Here is a 21584-nt window from a genome sequence, read left to right as displayed (position 1 = left end):
GGGGAGGGAGTAAGCATTTTTTGACAATCAAACATCACCCTTTCTAGAGTAAGGGAAATGTTCACTTTCTTTTTATTTTACCAATTTATTGATCCCAACACCCCATCGTTATGATTTACACTACATTTCCAATGTAACAATAAAGGGCTCGGAATCTTTTAGTTCAATTAGGTAATGTTGAAATACATCATGATTTTTTTGGAAAGCAATATTCGCATTTTTTTCTATAAATATTGTACACGGTATAGTTTATTATTAAGCAGTTTTTTATCATTTTTTACTGCCGTTTTTTCTGTTGTGATTGATGCAGTTACTATTTAATTCATTTAATGGGTTTAAGTCTACGGGAGTTATTTCAAGCTCTATGTCATCTGTAACGTCCAATCGCTCCCGCATTCTTCTTGTCACGCCATCACTGACGTCATGCGTCACAACAAAGCCGCCATTCTGGTACCCCAAAACCCCAGGGCTGGTTTTCCGTTTGTTTTTGTCCTTGTTGATATTCCAGCTTTTTTCTGTTATTGAGAAGCTGTAGAGCTCACGAAAATTGAGCAGACGATCGCCCTCTTTGACACCGAGGACAAATTCTCGAAGGAACACGCCAACCTTTCCGAGACATTTCTCCCCTTTCATTAAGATGATGACCACAATAACTTCGAAGATCACAGCGAGCAAACCGAATGCAATCACTATGACAACTGTGACAAACAACCCGCTAAAGTCAGCTATGCCAAATTTGCGGACACTTTGCTTTTGGCACGTGTTTTTTGGAAAGCGGAGTTTCCGGATCTGATCGAGGGTACCATTCTCTTGGTTTTTCAGCACTGATAACGTAGCTTCGCTTGCCCATGGGGACCCCTTTGGAAACGCAAAAGCCACACCAAGATTGTAAAAGCTCTTTTTGATCAGACTAAACTTGCAGTCGTCGACATTTGCTTGAGATTGCAACGAGACTTCATCTCCAACAAGACCATCAAGCTTCCTGGAAGAATAACGAGGAGATAACATACGTCAACTTTCTCTTTGCATTGGCAAGGTTGGTAGGAACGCTGTTCTGTTACGCTAAAATCTGATAATAAACCACGACGTTTTCTCTAATTTAGCTGAAATGTGCCTTGTTTGCGACGCGTTTTTTGTGTTTCATTAGAGACAAGTAATGTTGCGTAATCTTAGCTACTACCTCGTTACGCGCGAACTGTCCCCGACACGCTATCCGAAACGTGCCCGACTAAGAAAAATATGATTTTTTATTGAGTTTAGCTGAACTTAGCCTATCACACACTGTTCCTGTTCAATCATTGAATTCTTTACCCAGCTATACGCTACCTGGTATTCTTGCGCGTAGAGAACCCTCCCCCATCCCCTAATTTAACCTCACCTTCTTATTTGGAAAACAGCCAAATCCTGGTCTTTTGTCAAGTGCGGAACTTTTCTTGTCAAATCCTGATTACGCGACTACTCATATTTTTGGAAATTATCTTTCGACATACTTGTGTATTTTGCGACTCTGTTTTGCTTTTAACTATCATTTCTGTTAGCATTATAGCTAACTATTGTAGCATTGTAGCTAAGTATTCTCTGAATGCAGAAAAAATATTCTTCAATATCATCTCCAGTATTGGCTGCGGGATTCTGATATTCTAACTGATGGTTCCACAGTGACAATGATAAGCTTCAAGTAAGCCACTGCTTTTCCTTTTTTGTTTGCTGATATCTGTGTAGACTCGTACTTTTTTTCATAAAATCGCCAAGTGTTCGTCACTGAGGCAGCCAGTCTGAAGACCTTATGGGTCACACAAGCATTTCTTTATTTTTAGAGTGCCATGAAAAGCTATTAACTTACGACAAAGTAGCCTGCTTGTAGTAGATGGAATTATCGCGAAAAACTATTAACCAACAATTTTGTATGTACCATCTTAATATGAAAAATATTTTGCGAAAATCTTAAAAGTTTACCTTTGATTTTTAACGCAGTGAGCATGTGATTCCTTATCACAGAATTTTGAAAACTTCCAATCGCGCATTTGTATACGCGTCAATATACCGCCAGTAAATCCGTCTGGGATTACCAAGGAAACTTACCCTTTCTGTAGGAGATCAAACCCCTCGTTCATGCCTTTGACAAGGTTGATTTTGATATTGACGTTGTAGAGAAGCTGCAACTCCTTTTTGTTGTGATTTTTGAAGAAAGCTTCCTCGAACGATCCCTGGACCACTCCTAGCTGAAACCCATCGGGCGGGTATAAACTTGTGTCTAATAGCTGTTAGAATGGTAAAACAACATTTTGTGAACCTAAAAGTGGACGCTAAGATTTTATCATTATAGTCAAATATAGAAAAACAAGAAAAAAACATTCCATTCCATGCGGGGTAAAAAGGGTCATTGATGCTAGTATTGTGCTAGTATTGTTATCGATAAAATTGAGACCGACTGCGCATTCTTTTATACTCTTTCTTATTATCAGAGCTTCTGCATATATAAAAAACACGGAAACACGCGCAAAGTATAAAATAAAAGCACCTGACTGTTATCCGAGCTTAGTCCAAGCTGTATTTCACTGCTTTCGAGACATGCCATTAGTTCATGTATATAGATACCTTTCGATCCTCCACCCCTGAGATTGGTAACACAACGTTGTCTTCGAGTAGAAAAGCCGTCAGGTTGGCACAGTACGTATTCACCAGAATCAAAGCCATGAACGCAAAGAATATGGAAACAAACCGAGCGCTTGGTCCTCGCGGAGTATTCTCAGCTCCAATATCTTTGCTGAATGCAACGCCCCACACGTAACTCATAGAGTCTGCCAGGAAAAGCAAACAGAAATGAGATAAATAGTGATACTAGTATATAAAATAAATGTAAAAATATACTAATATCTTTTTTATCTATTTCTTTCTAAACAGACCCCCGCCAACTTGTTATACAACACCACATGAACTCTGGCCTTTTATAAGGCCCCTGTGGTTTTTATATTTATGGTAACGAGCCTACCCTCCTATGCCTGTATGCTGCAGTGATGACGATGGTGTGAACGCACCCTTCACCCCCGAATCAAGCAAAGTTGTGTGCAATTTAAGAATATCGAACTTCGCTGCTTAGGTAAAAACGTGGCTTCTATTGAAAGCAGTATATATGGGCATTTGATGGGGAGGCTTAAAAAACGCTTCCCTGCTAGAAGAGGCCTCTTTTCTCTGTATTTCGCTAGGCTGGAGTTCGCGAGGAAAAGATACCTCTGCCATGGGTCGCAAGTTCGTTTGATCAAACCGCCGTCCACGATCGTGGACGGGAGATCAAGAGCGCATGCTCCGTTAATTAATTACTGGCCACTATTTGAGCCCACAATGACTAGAAATGCGTGAAGCGTATACCCGCTGCAGGATAATAAGCCCGCATTCGAAACGGCGTCCTCCGTAGAAATATCACGAGACGAATTATAAAAGAAGCCATTCAAGCCTTATCTTCATACAGAATCTTCTCTCTTTTGACTAACGAGTCAATCTTTCGTTTACAGGTTTTGCATATTCTTCTGGAATTAGCTTATCTAAGTTTACAAAAACATTATGTAACATTTTCTTCGAGTCCAACTGGGCGATATTTACATTTCTTGAAATTTATCCCACAAACAAGACAAAACTCGTCTTTGCTGCATTTGCTGTTCAATCATTTCAGTGACATTTTAGGTGATTGATATTGAACAGTTGTTTTCTTTTTTCGAAGAGGAGAACTAACCGGAGTTTGATTCGTAATTTGCGACTAAACCCATGCAAAGCATATTAGCATATTGACAGCTTTCGCGCGATGGTACGGGTTTTGGCACGTCAAGCGCGGTCGCTTAGAAACGCACACGCGTGCGCAACGAAAACAGTTTCTACCCATGGCAGAGGTCTCTTTTCCTCGCGAACGCAAGCGCAGCGAAATACAGAGAAAAGAGGCCTCTGCTAGCAGGGAAAAAACGCACCAACCCAACCCAAAATGGTGAGGTGAGTTCCATACCGAGAAGAGTGAACCCGTTATCAACTGGAGCATTTCCCTGTTGTAGTATCTTCAGCCTTCTGCGATGTCCTCTAGGGCTCATCCTGTCTAATGCCCAAATGACCACGAGCACGATGTTACACGATGCAATGACCATCACCCACAGGTCCCAATGAAACGGGTCTTGGAAATTCCAGTGTATTTCTACAAACACCAATGTCTAGTGATTATCAGTTTGTGCTTGCTGGTGACAAGTGACATCATGAGATATACATCTCAAAATGTTTTTTTAACCTGTAACACGTCTCTCAACATATTGCATTTCCAGAAATGGGAGAAAGCAGAAATACATTTTCGTCGCCTAGCCTGATTTTCAGCCGGGGCCTGGGTTTGGGGGTGGAGTGAAAGGTAGGACCCAGGCCCCGGATGAAAATCAGGCTACAATTCACCATCTCCCTTTGCATCCGGCTCACAACGTTTATCTAAAAAATAAAATCCTTTCTTGAACCCTCTAACATAAAGCTGCTTAAATCCGGTGTAATTCGTTATTGTTAATCATCTATCGTTGAATTTGTGAGTTTTGAGTAGTTGTCTTGTTAACAGTAGAGCGTGCTCATTATAGTGGTTACGGGAACTTTTCTCAATAATACAAGGACAGGTACAAAATACTCACGCGGATTTAGCTCGGATGCGTTTATCGTCTTAACGAGAATAGTCAGCTGTAGCGTGAAGTACGGCTGCGTAAACTCGACGTCCGCTAGCCTCTGACTGCTGATACCCAAGAAAGCGGTGATGTCACCTTTGCCCGTCACAAGTTCATTCATCAAACCGTTCCACTCATCTGACGCAAGCTGCGTTCCCCATTTCCCATCAGGTACAAAGTAAATCTCTGCATTGAAATTAAGATCTCTTTCAAGTAGTTTTATAAGATCTATTTGCGTCCCAACGCAGCAGAACGTCGTCCTTTCAAGTTTTGTTTTGTCGGTGGAATTGTACATATAGCAAAATTCTCCATTCATACACATATCCTCGCCCTGTTGGCCGCCTTTGTAGGCCTCGCCAACTTGTGTCCATACAGGCGTTGAGACAATAGGTACCCTAAGGGTTTGCCTGGGAGGTAACACATACGGCTCCACTGGGCCGGTGCTTGTCATGAACCTGTCAAGTGCGAGCCCTGATCGCGTCCAGAGTCCAACTTGCGTCCAGTACTTGTGACCAAAGCTGTCTTTTTGTAAGTTCCATATATCGACCGGTCTTTTTGGTTTTCCTTGCTCTGTTTGAGTTACAGCAAACGCAGCGCTGATTCCTTGGTATGAGGTGTCGCGTATGTATCTGAAGCAAAATGAAAACGCAATAAGATCGCGCTAGTCTTAGCATAGAAATATTCAGTTGCTCTGACTATATACCTGAGCTTGTTGGAGATATATAGAAATATCAATAACTGAACTGCCGTGGGCTCGAGTTATTTGGAGTAACTTGTAATACTCGAACTCAAACCTTCATACCTTGTAAAAATTCGTACCTTGCAAAATTCATACCTTGTAAAAATTCGCCTGAAGTCAGCGACCTGTACATGCTCCAAACATTCTCCCGCCTGAATACCGGCACCGCACATCTCACTGGCGGCCAACTTAAATCCCTCTAGAAACAGACCAAACGCGTCTGTCAATAAGTCGACGTCCTTCAGATGCTGTGACTCTGACATGGTCTGCCTGTGGTTTACTCTGAGTATCCCTGTTGGTAATAAATCCACAGGCAGCCCGTAGCCCAAATGTTCCGTTATTAGCCAAATAAGGTTATCTTTAGAAAACTTAGTGGTTGCTTTTTGGAAAAATGACTGTGCTTTTGAATTCCGCCCATACATCATAACAACTTCGGCCTTTGTGTCATTTATAACCCCAATAAGCTTGTTTATTCTCGATTCTGTTTCGCTGTCAATCCATATAACACTGATAAGTTTCCATTTGTTCTTAACTACAAAGTATTTCACGTAGCCCGCAAACTCCACACCGTCTTGGTCAGCGGACGCTACCAAGCAGATTCTGCGCCAACCCATTTTTAATACTAGTTCCTTCATGACGTATGCATACGAAAAGATGTGAGGTCTACGCATGCGTGTGAAATACGATGACAAACCCTGCAATTAAATGAAAGAAATTAGTCTAACAACATCATAACAGTTCTAAAAAAAGAAAGTGATAAAGAGTTAAGCCGCCATTTTGTAACCATGACAAAATAATAAGTGTGATAAAGAATCCTATTCTTCAGAATTAAGTTCATGAAATTCCTTTGGACCGATTAAGTACCGACTAAAAATAACGCAATTGTATTTTTGCGCCGCTTTTCTGCTTGACCAATTAGAGACGCTAGTTGGTTGTCACGTGGTATTCGGCGTAGAGGCGAGTGGGTGGGCAAGCGACAGTAAAAGAAATCCCATCCTGACCACGGCAACTTTATATCGTATGCAGCAAGGCCGCGGGCTCCACTAGAAATTCACTTTGAACAGCCTCTGCCAACCGCCGTTTTATTACCTTAGCAAAGTACCAAGTGTGAGAAAGCATCCATAAGAATAATTTCAATTTTTTTTAAAAACTAAAAGATGTGCCGAAGCACGACTCGAATGGAAATGTCCTCTAAAAAGATGTCGACTCGATATTTCTTTGCTTTCGTTGAATTTGCTGACACTGAAAGCAACTAGTGGTCTAGTGTAAGCTTTCAGGCCAATAAAACAATTATTTTATTTTAATTATTTTAATTATTTAATTTTAGTGGATCATGTGTGATAACATTAAAATATCGCCAGATTGTCTCTACCACTATCCAAACTGATATACTTACTATTCATGCGTGTAGTAGAAAGCATATTAAAATATAAAAATAAAAAAGGCTTTCTTTAAGGGATGTTATTAAGAATGAACGGATAAAAAGCCAATGGATTCGCTTCTAACATATTGATAATACATTAAAATTACGTGTCATAAAATTCATTATAATAAAAGATTATAGAGGGCGGGGAAATGATTACCAGAAATTATTAATATAATATCTGACGAGGGCTGCAACCTTATTTGTCAGCTTTCGGTTGAAACTGAAAACATTACTTTTATCCTTGGGTACTATCTTGATACTCGACATTTGGGCGAGCTTAAATTTGCTTTAGCTTTACTTTGAGCCTTTATTTGAGCGCGTAGTAACAACAGTCGTTATTTAAATTGGTTTACCCTAACACGAAAACGATGGCTTAAAACTTAGCCTCAAAGTAATCAAGCAAGCCTCCGGTTGATAAGGAAACATTTTAGGCATTATTCCTTGACTGACTCGCGTGGTTGCAGAACTTTGGTCGTCTAATTGAAATCATCTTGAAACCATCTATATTAGTCATTCTCTTTATGTGTTGCACCGTCTCTAAACTTCAGAATAACAATCATCTGGGCAAAAATCATCTGCCTACCTCGTTCAATTGAAGTGTTACTACATCCCAGCGGGCAACTTATTTTGAGTGAACGGGGATCGAAATGTTGCTCCCAGCAGCTTACCAACGCATCGAATGTAATAATGGACACGAGAGCTAACGAATATAATGAATTCTCGTTAACTATTACCCTAGAAGCTTCTTTATTGCCTTTGGAACAAGCTCTCGCGGATTTTTCCTATCCAAAAGCCCATCTAAAACTATTGACCAACACTTGAGGGGAATTCAAAGTAGCTGAATATCGTTTGAACGGTAACAGGCTTTGGAAAATTATTATACGGCATTACCATTTACCATTTGCAAATATGTAGCTTACTGAAGAGCGGGCAGGAAATGGGATGTCTTTTTGTTTGACAAATTGAACACTTTACTTTTATATTTATTCTTTTTTTTGAACCTCAATTGTATATTGTGAAATGTTCACATGTAGTAACTATATATTTTTTACTATTTATTATGTAGTAACTATATATTTCGAAAGTGAAAAATAAATTAAAGAAGTTTTCAATTTTATATCTTAAAAGAAACTTTCATACTAAAATCGTGTTTTAGTGGCTCACATTGTCACCTATGTATAGACCTTTTTCTAGAGAATGACAAATAGACCACATTACTTTTACCTTTAACTTTTCTTTAAACCTCGATTTTACATCTGTGAAATGTTCCCATAGAAACTTTAGTGTTTTAATGTAGTAACTATAGATTTCGAAAGTGAAAAATAAATTAAAGAAGTTTTAAATTCTAAATCTTTAAAGAAACTTTCATTCTAAAATCGTGTTTTAAAGAGTGGCTCAATTGTTATCTATTCATAGACCTTTTTTATAACAGAATGAAATTCGTAATGTACTAGACAACCTTTATATCCGGGAATGGCTTATCTACATGTTTGCTTGTATGTTGTCTACTTTATTGCTAAATTGTTTATTTGTTTTAAGCAAGAAAGACCGGGTATAATGTAAGTGCCGCCGTCAACTATACAGTAGCAACATTTTGAACTTGCAGAAAATGCAAAACGGTTTAAATAAAAAGAATACTAGCCTCATTTAATCAAAAAGTGGGAAAAAATGAAAAATTCTCTATTGCCAAATAGTGTTTAGCGGAAATTGCCTCAAATGTTACAAAACGCCACAGTGACAGAGCGAAATACTGTATCTTACGATAGTCATGATGCCACAAGCTGATATGAAAAGACGGGATGCACTACGCAGCTAGGCATTCTAAAGAGATGTTTATAAAAAGTAATCAAAACAGGACTTTTTGGCGCTTACAACACAGCAAGAGGCAAATAACGAGATCACATCTGGGGAACTTGATGTTTTGCATAATATATTTTTATTATTATTCTTGCTTTGCTATCCCTCTGAAGTCGTCAAATTAGCAAACTTACCTGAGAAGCAAATGTGTTATCTTCAAATAAACCAATTGTGGCTATTCCTGCATTGCACAGAAGACTTGACATCAAACCAGCATCACGGTTAACTGTGAGAAACACTGCGCCATCAAAAAAACTGATGTTCCCCATGTTATTATCTAGCTTCCGTAGTTTTTCCATAACACTACATCCACCGCAAATGCTGACATTAAGGCCCTTAAAATTGATCCTCCAATTTCCGAATTGTGTTTGGCTTGTGTTCATTTGCCAAAACTTTATCGTCGCCTCTTCTATTGCTTGAATTCTCTCATTTGAGTCTCTTTCAGTAAAAATAACTGCAATTTCGATGGTAGAATTATCTCTGCTGCCAAGTAGTTGTTGTCCGCTTAAGGTGCTCAGAATAATTGCGAGACCTAGGAAGACAAATTTGATTTCCATTGCTGTTTGTGTTCTAAACTTCGTGAGATAAGAAATTGAGCGTTAAGTTTCGTTCTGTTGTCGGTCCTTTTGATAATTTGTCCACGGCTACTCGTTTTTCGTCAGCGTCTCTCACGCTATCTGCACGTTCTCGGTGAGATAACGCATCGATGTCCCTTGGAATACGTGGGAACCAAGCACAAGATCGCTTGTCAATCGTTACCCAGAAACTACATTAAAATACGCACTCTGCTCCGAAAATTAGAAGAGACGCATTTTCTCAATTTCCATTTGAAACAGCTTTCTCATCAAGTATGTTGTAATTATAGTACGGGGCTTTGCACCTGCCGCTAAAGCATTTAACTCTTCTTCCGATTTTCCCATACCTAGGTGAAAACACAATAGTTACAGCCGAAGAAACCGCATGTTTATGCTAGCGAAGCCTGGATAATGATTTTTTTAGTGAGTTTCGTAAACCCCGACCGTGGTTTATTGTCTGACATTGCAAACTTTACTTATTCATGGCCTGGAATGATCAATACTTGCCAATAGTTGTTTGGCAATCAATGTTTGATTATTGAAAACCGAAACCAAAAAACAACACGTCAAAGCTAAGGTGCATATTAGATAATCAAATAAAACAAGTATAGAATAATGTACTGAAATTGTATTCAAGAGCGATGGAAAATTGAGTTTATTGAACACTACCACGTACTTTGTACAACCTACCAAAGTTTGTTCAGTATTTATTTCATTATACTATATCATAATCTTCATTCCCTTTATCATACAATAGAAGATAAGTCCCAAAAGTCTTTTTATTTTAGTACAATTGGTCTGACGTAAAGACGCGCAAAACTGTATTTTTTTTTAGTTTTAAAATTCATTATGTTAAATCGTGTTAAGAGGGATTTAGAAATACACAATATCATTATAAACATGGAGAAGCTCAAATTTCAAGCCGCTTGGACCAGTCCTACAGCAATTTATCTTCACCAAATCTCATTTTTCAGATGTTGGGGAAATGCTCGCCCATTGTCGTAAACGTTATCTTATTGATGATAACGACTAAGGTGTTAAAAGCAGCTCAAAATTTTAACGGGTGCTGTGTTAATGGCGGTCTCCCAGATTGGGTGAACATGCGGTATACTCGTTTGTTTTAATATAAAAGTATTTATATAGGGTTATATGCTGTACTTTTCTGTCGGCCTCGACAATTAAAAAATACGTCCTAGGCTGTGCAGGCGTTGTAAAAACAGGGAAAATATAAATCAACGAAGAATTATAATTTGTACGTCTCTCTGAAAACTGATTGATTTTGCTGTTTTGTTTCGAGAATTAGAAATCATTCGGCGCAAAACTCGCCCTTTTTGCAACGACGAAGTGAAGGCAAAAGGTTTCAGAGAATTGGACAGCATAACGCATCGACTGTTTTATCTATATTTTATTTGCTTGATATATTGAATGAGTCATAGAGTGACGCCTCTCATCGTGGCACATCCGTGACAGGCATCACATGACTGCAGATCAAGTGTGCATGTTCCATACGGGTATTAACAAAATATAAGTGACGTAAGTACATGTTTCGATATATCATCGCGTCAACAAAACATCAACAAAGGTAATAATAAACATCAGTAAAACAATCAGCAACAATAGAAGTTGAATATTACGGGACGGTGTAACGAATAATCAAAATAAAATCGAAAAATCTCGCAGATTTTGATGTAAACCGTCGAATGCTTTATCGAAGCCTTTATCTATTTTATTATGTGACATTTTTACTCCTTTTCCAATATCGACCAGACACAATATCGAACAGAAACAAAACAAGGGCATGAACAGTTTCTATATAAAAGTTGTTTAAATTGAGAACAGTCAACGTTAAGCAGCATGTTGTCGATAATTTGGAAGTGTCACTAAAATTCAATGTTTTTTTTTATTTAAAAACAATTAGTGGATATAGAAAAATTGATGATAGAGATTAAAGGTTCTATTTAAGTCTCCTAGTAAGGACATGTAACAAAACTAGATGCTCTTAGAGAATGTACGCAACAAAACTAGATGCTCTTAGAGTATGTACTCGGGCTTCATTGTAGAGTTACCAGAGGTTATTATGAGCTTGCAAACATCGGCTTGTCGCACTATTTTTCAATACGGACTGGTCAAGGACTTACCTTTGAGGAAATACCTCTCATGGAATTTCTAGTGCTCCTTAACTCCTGGAAATTCCAGGTGTTAAAAACAATTTTTGCAGCCTTAAGAGAACCCTTCCCCTTGGAATTTCCAGTGTTTCCATGGCGTTTTGACCCCTCTCCATCGGAATTTCCAGTGGCTAAAATAGACCCCCCTCTATTTGGAATCTCCAGGTCCTATGACCCCCCTGGCAAATCCTGGCTAATCCCTGGAATGTTTTGGTGTTCTCTAACATAATTAAACTATAAAGATTATGCTATACATGGACGGGTAAGGATTTCTTTAAGGGAGGGGGGCATCAATATATAAAACATTATGGTGAAAGTGTGGAACGTAAAATTGTGGAACTTAGGCTGTCTTTGGACACCAACCACAACCCGGTGGATCTAAAAGCATATATGGGGAGGTTAGCTCTTCTGCAGGCAAACAGGCAAAGTTTACCTTAGGGTGTAGGGTCTGAGAGTGTGTCTTTATATTCCTCTCATTTGCAGCTATGGACAACTTAGTATCTTTATGAGTTGGTCATCGTTTATTATCACATATTCAAAATAACAGGTAAATGCACTGCTATCAACACTGCTATCTATAATTTATACAGTGGTTTCCATAAACTTGTACAAAAAAGAGCGCTAGACAAAGTGAAGTAAAGAGAACAAAGATAGTACAAAAATAAACATCAGCAGTTCTTTTAAATCTAACTTACATATTTCGTTTAACCTAGGAAGACAATGAATGTCGATAAACTACGGAGAAGCAGCAAGTTTAAACGGAAGCGGTGTTGGAAGCACGAGGTTTTTCGCTCTTGAATTTGAAGTCTCTTCAAAAATCGTTGTCAGTGCAGGTTGCGAACGAAAAAAAATAAAATGGCAGTTCATACGGCCGAAAGGAACCATCGATATCAGAATATTTCTTCAAAATGCAGAAAAGAAATATGTAAAAATCGTACGATAATCCATTAATGGGCATTAATGTATGGTTCTGGCATCGCTGGAGCTTATTTATGACCTTTGTTCTAACAAATAATTAGCACTTTTGGTCGTAACTGCCATTCGCCATCTGCCATTCGGTTTTTTACGTCGCAAAATGTATATTTAACGCGAAATTTAATAACGTAAATAAAGATATTCTATCCCATTTTGCGTTAAACATTTATTGAATTCTGTGTTAAGCAGTTATTGTAATTTTTGTTAAACTTATATCTCGCGTTATTCTTGTTTAAACTTATATCTCGCGTTATTTTTACACTTTGCGTTATTTTTACACATTAGATTTAGCGGTATAAGAGGGTATTTGCCATTGACGGGAATCATTCCCATTCCCATTTAGCTACATTTCGGAAGGTATAATAAAAGATGGATGGGATCGGAGAGGAAGAAGGATAAGGGGGGGGGGGGGGGGAAGGGTGCGGGAAAATATTTCCCCAGTCTTGTTACTTGTTTCTGCGGGGCCCACGCCCCACACTTCCACGGCCTTAGACCCCGAGGATTGTTGATAAAGATCCTACAAGGTTATTCGAATAAAATGCTGTACAAAGTGCGGACGCGTGACAAGTGCATAGTGACTTGTGACTCGTCACGGTACAACACGTCTTCTTGTGTGATGACTTATCATGCGTCACAATTGGTCTCCTGCTATATTGCTTTCGCATATTAACATTTTCTTCTCGTAATGGGGTCCACGTCCACATATTTCCGTGTTCTTCTTGTCTTACTCTCCGCTCAATCTATAACAGGTAGGATGAGTATTTGACTGAGACATACGTACTGTGTACACTGTGTAAATAGTTAATCATTAACGCGCTTTATCTGCTATCACTGCCTGCCAGGGGAACTGTCAAGTTTGTTTCTTCGCGTGTGAATAAATGATAACACTATTTTGTGCCATCGTACAATTAACAGAATTTACTACATATGTTTCGTAATTGCAGTCTTCGATCAAACTTCCAGCTGTGAACCCGATTCATGTATTTTGGTGTCTTAGGAAACATATTGATATTAGGTACGACATAAAAGTCATATGCGTATAAAGACTTGAGAAGGTCGACTTTAAGAAATAAAAAACTTAAAAGATATTTATTTATAAAAAAAAAATATCTGAAAAAAACTCGTTTCATTCATTTCAAATTGCTAGTTATTCTTACTGCCCTTTTACATTTATTGTCGTCATATCTACAAAGAAATAAGGCCTTTAGATAATCTAGAAAAACAATAACAACAAAAATATTGGAATAATAAGCAAATCAACAGGCTGTTTACTGTCACTACATCTTTGGCTATAGTGCTGACTTTTTCGTTCTCAGCGAGTAAAGCTTTCTTTATGTTACTATTTTATCTGCGTGTGTACCATATTAGTAAGTTTTACTGCTTTTATGTTCTTCTATATCATGGATAATGTAAAAGCTATTGATCATTTATGACTTTCAATGATAATTGACTTTATAATGACTATTAATGGCATAATAAGTTTTGATAAATCAGGGATCATGCCAGACACATTGCTGATATGCTGATTAATGATGCAGGAACTTGCGACACCTCGCCCTTGGGAATGGAAAGTGGCGCTATTGCAAACAATAGAATAACAGATAAAGCAGGAGTGATAGTGGGAGACCAAGCGAGGCTTGGTTACACAGTCGGTGACTCGTGGTGTAAGAGCAACAGCGATGACTTCCTGCAGATCGACCTCGGTACCCCCCACATCATATGTGGCGTGGCCACTCAGGGGAACCATCCCCAGGACCAATGGGTTATCAGTTTCAAGTTCACGTATTCGACAGATAGAGCAACATATAGCTTTTATGAAGATCTTGCTGGGAATCAGGTAATGTATCACAATATTTGAGTTGAGTGTATCACAATACTTGAGTTGAGTTAAGTATCGGCCTGGCGAGCGTCCGCTAATGAACAGGAATAGGTGGGCTAGCAAGTGACCAGTGTGAGTTTGATTCCTTATTCGCAGTTCGTTATTCGTCCTTTACCTTATTTGTTCAATTTCCTTATTCAAATCCGTTTTTTCGATTTGAAACAGTGTTAGGCATTACAGCTCACCCAGAAAAAATCCAGGAGAGATAAATTTTCGTGAGATAAATGTGGTTGCTTTTACGTGCTCTACTGCTAAACGGAGTTGTGAACATGAGACTCTGTCTGTTATAAAAAGATCAAATAACGCAATGCGTGCAATCACTTCCACAAATGATTCAGGGAAAAGAGAGAAAATCTACCTTCTAACGCTGTGTTTTAATGTCCCAGGTGTTATTTGCCAACCAAGATCGGGATGGAGTCGTCCATCAGGTCTTGTACAAAGAGCTGGTCGCCCGATATGTGCGTATTCATCCGACATTATTCCAAGGCAAAGCGTGCATAAGAGGAGAGCTGTACGGAGTCAAGACCATCACAGGTGAGCACACTCGTACCCAGTCTCTCAGATGGGACCGAGCATTTAATATATTGTAGGGAGGGGAAGGGGGCAGAGAGGTACCTATGAATATTTGGATCAGGCCTGCCAGGAGTTTCGTAGGCCTTTTTCAGCTCGCCAGTTTTGCTAATATGGTCTGTTGTATTTTGGTAATATCTATTTGCCTTTTAAATGATTCCCCTGCATTCTCGCCCCGTCGGTTTTATGAACGAAAACAATTACAGTTATTGGCCCATATAAGCCAATATAAACGATGGTCACTAAACGTATTCAGCATTTGTAATAGAAGACTCTAATAAGTGATTTTTAAGACTTTTTTCTACCCTACCAAATGGTCCAATGATTTATACATATATGGCAATACTTACACCAACGAGTTATACAATGTAAAACGGAGGGAGTTCTGTGAAAAACGTAATTTCCAATTATAATGTCAATTAGTTACCATTATACTAATAATTCTATTTTATTTCGTATATATTACTTTACGCTTTTTATATATGAGAAGTGTGTAGCACACCATTATGTTTGCGTAAAGCATAGGTAGCTACACCAATTAAATAAACATTACTTTCCCTCGTGGCAATTGTTTATACAGCATGAGACACACACCAGCTTTAAACTGACATATCGCTTTTTTATCGTAGAAAATATCGCATTGAGCAAGCCAACAATCCAGTCAAGCACGGCATAGGGTGGCGTCCCATCACGTGCTGTGGATTGCAACCGTAACTCTGCTTATGATGGGGGATCATGTACACATACAAATGATGAAGCCGTGCCCTGGTGGCAAGTGGACCTCGGAACAACCAAGTCCATCGCTGAAGTACTCATAGTCGCCAGAGGTGACTTTAGAATTGAACGCCTCTGGAGCAACACTTTCGAGCTTCTTATTGGTGCGTTCTACTAAGCATTATTAAAATGCTCTGAGTATTACCTTACCTAAATGGATAATGCCAACTAGATTACTTGCCCCCAAAATACACTGACATCAGGAGCGACCTTGATATGCATGTGCGCTCCTGAAGGTACAGCGGCAACCGCTCCACCCCAATTCTCCACACACATCTTAGGATTGAAAATGTGCAAATCTAGCTACCGCCATGGGTTCTAGTATGCTAGTATGTTGGTGAGGGTAATGCCCTTATCTCTCTAGAGATATTAACAAGCCTGTGAAATGACTGCAAACGTTGTTTACCCCTTTCATTGACACACTAATATAGGCACTTTCTACTATCAGGTGATCAGTCAAATGGGTCGAATCCAAAGTGTGGCGACAGGCATGCCGTCTTACCTTATGACATGATATCCATCGAGTGTAACCCGAGGATGAGCGGGAGATATATGAGGATAGTGTTAATAACGGCATCGAGTGACGTCCTGACACTTTGCGAGGTGGAGGTTTATACTGATAACTCAAGTGAGTATCGAAGCGTTTTTTGTGTTGATGTAGTGTAGATGTTTTTGTAGTGTAATATTCTAACATCTTACTATATTATCTTGTTAGACTTATACGGAACCCGAAACGATCCACAAAATTTGCCCAACTGATCCCAGAACTCGAAACGATCCCCGAAATGAATCCTTCAGAACCTCCTAGGGATCGTTTTCGGGTCCCGGGATCAGTTGGGGAATTTTTTGGGGAACGATTCGGATCCTGGAATCATTTCGAGTCCCGTGTAGATAAGCCCCGCTATTCTCTTAGACGCCATTTTAGTAAACAATTGTCATATTTTTAACGGACGTTTTTGACCGGACTTTCATTATATCTCTTTTATTTTACGCGCTTTGATTTTTGCGTTTGTTTGATATTTTATCAAACAGTTTTATTTTTGCGTTGTTTTCAGCCATGGAAACTCGAAATAAACTTAACGCAGAAATTTTCGGGAATTATGGGAAAAATACACAAAAGGGGTTACTTGCATCTTTAGCTCGCATCAAAGCAGTGTTCTAATACTAAGCTTATAAGAACGATTCCATAATTATCATCTCCCATCCATTGATATGTTTAATTGTCTGCATTATTTCTAAAGTGTGTGGAGGACAGGCCATTGGCATATCTGACAGTCACGTGATCTCCGACGCTAAGCTGACCGCGCTCCAGTCAGTCGGGATTTCCCGCGAGTAGTGGTAGACTGCTGAGTGCGAGCGCGTGGAAGCCTGTGTCCTTGAGTATTGACAAAGAACCTTGGATTATGGTGAACCTCGGCGCGAAGTATCACGTGTGTGCTGTGGGGACTCAAGGGAGTCCAGTTGATGGCGACAGAAGCACAGTGTACATGATAGTTTACTCACTGGACTGGAGGAGCTGGACAATCGAAAACATTGACAATGTAATGATTGTAATATGTCGATAGATGATAGCAAGTATCTGCATTTTGTCCTCTTAAACATTTTCTGGATCATTTACTGCCACGTGTATTTGCAGACAGGCAACAGGGATCAAAACACCATTATAAAGAACCCCCAGTCAATGTCTGCGATGTTTATTCGAGTTAGGCCTCGATGGCGGTCAGGTCACCAATTGTTCGCCCTAAGGATGGAGGTGTATGGCGTCAGAGTAGGTGGGTTAATTACAGTGGAACCTCTTTATAATGGACACCCTCGGGACCGTGAAAAGTGTCCGTTATAAAGAGGTGTCCGCTTAATGAAAGGTCGACTTTTTTTTCGATCAAATTCGAATTTAAACACATTTTATTTTGACCATTACCACCTTAGAATGAAAAAATAGCTACACGTTTTGCGCGTATTACTTCCCTATGCGCGATGGTCATTTCTTGTACAAGGCTACAGTTATTTGGTGCATATAAACTGAAACAAAACAATGAGGAAGTACACAGTGAAGAAGTCAGTAGACTGCGATGGTGCAAACCCTATGAAATGTATATCGTTAAAGGTTATGTCGTTTGGGGTTTCCATGGCATTATTATAAGAAAGTCTCGTAATAAGGAGTAAGCATTGTGTCCGCTGAATAAAGGTAAAAAAATACAGAGATTGTTAAAGACGGGACCGTTAATATGTTCTCGTCCTCTTAATGGAGGTACGATTTACTGAATTAAGGTGTCCGCTAAATAGGTTTATGCTCAGTAGAGGTTCAACTATACCATCATTGACAACATTTCGCGGATTTGGTGACTTTAAATATCACGAACTATAAACCACAGATCACTGTTTTAGAATCACTCGGCATTCGTGAGAGTTCTTGAGATCTATTTACTTCAATGACGTGTTATCGAGTATTCTTGAACTCTATTGTTTCTTTTATTTGCTCTCTTTTCGGAGGTGCGACTAAACGAGGTCAAATGACAAAGGACAGGGTCCGTCTTATAGCGCCAGTTCGTGTTTAATCGTCATAGAATTATCCGGCAGCGTTGCCGAAACGTGGAATAAGTAACCTTTAGTGATTATAAACACTTTTACATATTCAGTGATTAAAACAATCATTGCCACGTGAGACCCACGATGAAAGAGGTTAAGCCTTTGACCGCAACGTACTGCTGGGTAAAACAAAGGTATTTTTTATTCTGAGAGAATCTTTGCATGTACCAAATAATCTTCAATCCAAATTTTCCCAGCATCGAGCAGAAAACATTAATTTTCATTAATTAATTTTGATTAAAAGACACATGCTGCTTTTAATTAAAATTTATTGCTTGCAAAAACTATCTGGTGGTCAAACCTTTTCGACCTTTGTTTTTTTACGCTTCAGCAGGAATCTAGAACGACTATCTAAATAAGGGATTGTTTATAAAATACACCGAGGGGGGGGAGGTAAGGAAGATTTTTACTCAAGACGCCCCCCCCCCCCTCCTTTCAGAACCCAAAATTTTCAGAGTCCCTCCCCCTCCCCCTTTCAAACTAGAATTGAATACTGCGAAGTTGCACTCCTTGAGTTGATGATCCAGTCAGGTCCATCATTATTTCAGAGTCTGACATCTCTTATTCACAACTTTTGGTTTCGGCCCTGTGTATAATGGTGAAGGTTTTTTTTTAAATCACCCCCCCATCAAAAGTCAAATGGTTCTTCCATAAGGACGCCTGTAAAGGAGTATACATTTCTATATATTTGTTTTTGTTTTTCTGTATAAAAAGGGATAATGTCCAACGTATAAAATACTGTATGTATGTTGTTTTGTGGATTAGCAGGCTCCACCACTTTTTAGAAGTTTGTTTTCATTTGTTCCTGTTTACTAATAATAAAATGTATTGGTAAATACATATACTGAAAGTATTTAACGTATGGTTTATAATGAGAAAAGTATTAAATAAATTGTGAATTTGGCTAAATATTTAATCTGTATTTGTTTGTGCAGCAAACTAGACCATATCAGTAAAATAGTAAAGCTGAACAGTACGACTCCTAAAAATTTCAAAGCCCCCCTTTAAAGGACTTTTTTCCGGATCCCCCCTTATGGTGGTGAAACATTTTCGGAGCCCCCCTAAATATCTTCCCTCCCTCCCCCCCTCGGTGTATTTAATGAACACTTCCTAACTTCTTTTAAAAAACACTTGTTAGCACATGTTTCAGCACATTTGCCAGCGTAAGTTTAATTTATGTACTACGAATGTATACTAAACCAAAATTTTGTTCACACTTAGCATGTACAGCTCCATTTGGATTAGAAAACAACACGATACCCGATGGTCAGATATCCTCCAATTCATTCGAGTCCAGCCACCCTGCCAGTCAAGGGCGCTTGTACGGAGCCTCGTCCTGGTGCAGTGTGACGTCATCATCCGGGTACCTGCAAGTGGACCTGGGTACGAGGAAGACGGTCACGGGGATAGCGACACAGGGTGACTACACTGGAGATAACTGGGTGACTAAATACAAGGTCCTTCACAGCCATGATAACAAGCTATGGATGGAGACTCAATCTGCGGTTAGTTATGTAGCTAAGTGTTTCCGTTTAATTTGGGATCTGTTAGGAGAGGTGTTGGAACAAGATATGTGCCCGTGGTTGAAACAGTTTTAACTGGATGAATAATTCAACACCTATACTATGGTAGGTCTTTGAAGTATCTTATTATCGAATAGTTAGGTGTCAGGAACCACTGTGCAAGTAGTTTTTCAATAGCGAGGATTGAAATGGGCCGATCGAGGGTGAACTATTTCAAATAACTTGGAATTAATCAGGCTTTCATTCAACAATTATGGTATTAGAAAAAGAATTGGAACCTATTAGCGCTACTCTACTGCATTCTGGGTAAATGCCGCTTTTGTGATAAAAACGTAGGAAGAAACCACCGGACAGCCTCTATCAGCTGGTGTGCGTCGGACCTTGTGGTCTGCGCCTACAATTAATAAAACCTTTGTTATTATGACTTTGGTTGTTATTAATAGGGCGTAGGGCGTCAATGCGGGAAATGTTAGCAGCGAGTAGGATTTGTCTCTTGAGAAAAGCAGGTTTATAGTCATGCTACTGGAGGTAGTTGGTGAGTTCATTGCAGCGGTTATTGAAGCTTTCTTCTGTAGAACAAATGCGGCGATTAATGTAGATTATCTTAATAATCTACACCTTACCATTAAATTTACAAGCTCCCACTCCTATAACAATGTACCTTTTCTTGACGTTATTGTCTCCCTTGTGCAAGATACAGTAAAATCGAAACTGACCTCTACTCCAAACCTACTGACAAACACCAACACCTTTTTTCATCTTGCCACCTTCATCACACCAAAAAGGCTATCCCCTATAGCCTCGCCCTCCGTATTTGCCGCATTTATCCCCTATTTTCGCCCTAATTACCATCTTCCATAAGTTACTCCTTACTCAATTACTATTTTATCTTTTGTGAGTTAATCATCAATGAACTATGTACATATACAAGCTGTAACATGCCACTGTAACTCATTTATAACCTGAAGAAGGCAGGTATTGGCCTGCCGAAATATCGTTCTAGATACCATAAATCTGCGTTGTTGTCCACTTTTTCTTTTAAAGGTTTTATTTTTGTGATGGTACAATGTAACTGCCTTTTGGCCAATTCACAGGAGTTTGATGGTAATAGTGACCGAGATAATGTGAAGGTGAACTGGTTTACAAGACCTGTTGGCGCACGTTACATTCGCGTCCTTTCGACTGCCAGCAACGGAGCTACCTGTATGCGGATGGAGCTATATGGATGCAACAGATGTAAGTTAAGGAATACAAAATGCTGAATCTGGGGCTGCGAGACGATTTCATCTTCTATACTGTCTTGGTTTTTAATCTATTCCTAATAGATTCCTAGCCTTTTTATCATATTGACAATTCCCTCCTGAATTTTGTTGTTCCTCTAACGGCCGACAGATGGATGTACACCGTGTTATGTATGATGGATTTAGCTTTTCTTGTTTTCTCAGACGTCGCAGTAAAAGTTGCACCAATGAGTGACATCGTCCTACCTGCGTCATCCAGTGGTCACGTGGATTTACAATGCCTAGCACGTGGATATGGCATGGAAATCACGTTGCGATGGACGTTGACTGAATCTGACGTTACTCATCTCTCCGGTGGTGCCAGAAGAAACAACACTCACGCCATGTCTTCATTTCGATACAACTTCACAAGCGCAGAAGCTGTATTTGACGCATCTATCTGCACTCTCCCATCTTCTGGTAGAGACGTGTCTTGTAAAAGTCGATTTCCGTACAGATGCATCGCCTGGTATCCAACGCTTCCTGGGGGTGTTGTTGACTATAAAGAGGCCTTTGTCACTACCACCTTAAGTAAGTACCTTATAAAGATAAGCAAGTT

General features: G+C 39.3%; 3 protein-coding genes across 9 annotated transcripts in view; 2 read left to right on the top strand and 1 right to left on the bottom strand.

Annotated features, from left to right (window-relative positions):
- Positions 1-44: 44 nt before the first annotated feature.
- LOC5520101 (glutamate receptor ionotropic, NMDA 1) lies at positions 45-9742 on the bottom strand. The gene is made up of 7 exons (XM_001639838.3): positions 8833-9742; positions 5512-6110; positions 4647-5305; positions 3995-4177; positions 2599-2801; positions 2083-2261; positions 45-982 (listed from the first exon to the last, which is right to left on the bottom strand). Exons 1-7 carry the CDS (start codon positions 9253-9255, stop codon positions 271-273), a joined length of 2958 nt encoding a protein of 985 aa, XP_001639888.2. The 5' UTR covers positions 9256-9742; the 3' UTR covers positions 45-270.
- Positions 9743-10128: 386 nt separating this feature from the next.
- Positions 10129-15737, top strand: LOC125561244 (retinoschisin-like). Of its 2 annotated transcripts, none has more exons than XM_048725135.1 (4): positions 10129-10855; positions 13952-14250; positions 14679-14826; positions 15492-15737. In XM_048725135.1, exons 2-4 carry the CDS (start codon positions 13978-13980, stop codon positions 15536-15538), a joined length of 468 nt encoding a protein of 155 aa, XP_048581092.1. In that variant the 5' UTR covers positions 10129-10855; positions 13952-13977; the 3' UTR covers positions 15539-15737. The 2 variants fall into 2 exon arrangements, with proteins under 2 accessions (XP_048581092.1, XP_048581091.1); XM_048725134.1 differs by lacking the exon at positions 10129-10855 and adding an exon at positions 12909-13162.
- Positions 15738-16128: 391 nt separating this feature from the next.
- LOC5520099 overlaps positions 16129-21584 on the top strand; it is a 53845-nt gene continuing 48389 nt past the window's right edge. For all 6 annotated transcript variants that reach the window (XR_007307278.1, XM_048725129.1, XM_048725128.1 and 3 more), the window contains exons 1-6: positions 16129-16264; positions 16878-17177; positions 17273-17408; positions 19444-19727; positions 20840-20981; positions 21191-21556. Coding sequence is in view for 5 of the 6 variants with exons in the window: in XM_048725129.1 (XP_048581086.1) it covers positions 17040-17177; positions 17273-17408; positions 19444-19727; positions 20840-20981; positions 21191-21556 (1066 nt within the window). In the remaining variant the exon portion in view is untranslated. The remainder of the gene's footprint in view (positions 16265-16877; positions 17178-17272; positions 17409-19443; positions 19728-20839; positions 20982-21190; positions 21557-21584) is intronic.

Source organism: Nematostella vectensis, chromosome 3, assembly GCF_932526225.1.
Source record: "Nematostella vectensis chromosome 3, jaNemVect1.1, whole genome shotgun sequence".
Taxonomy (NCBI): domain Eukaryota; kingdom Metazoa; phylum Cnidaria; class Anthozoa; order Actiniaria; family Edwardsiidae; genus Nematostella; species Nematostella vectensis.
This window is presented reverse-complemented; position numbering and strand designations above follow the sequence as displayed.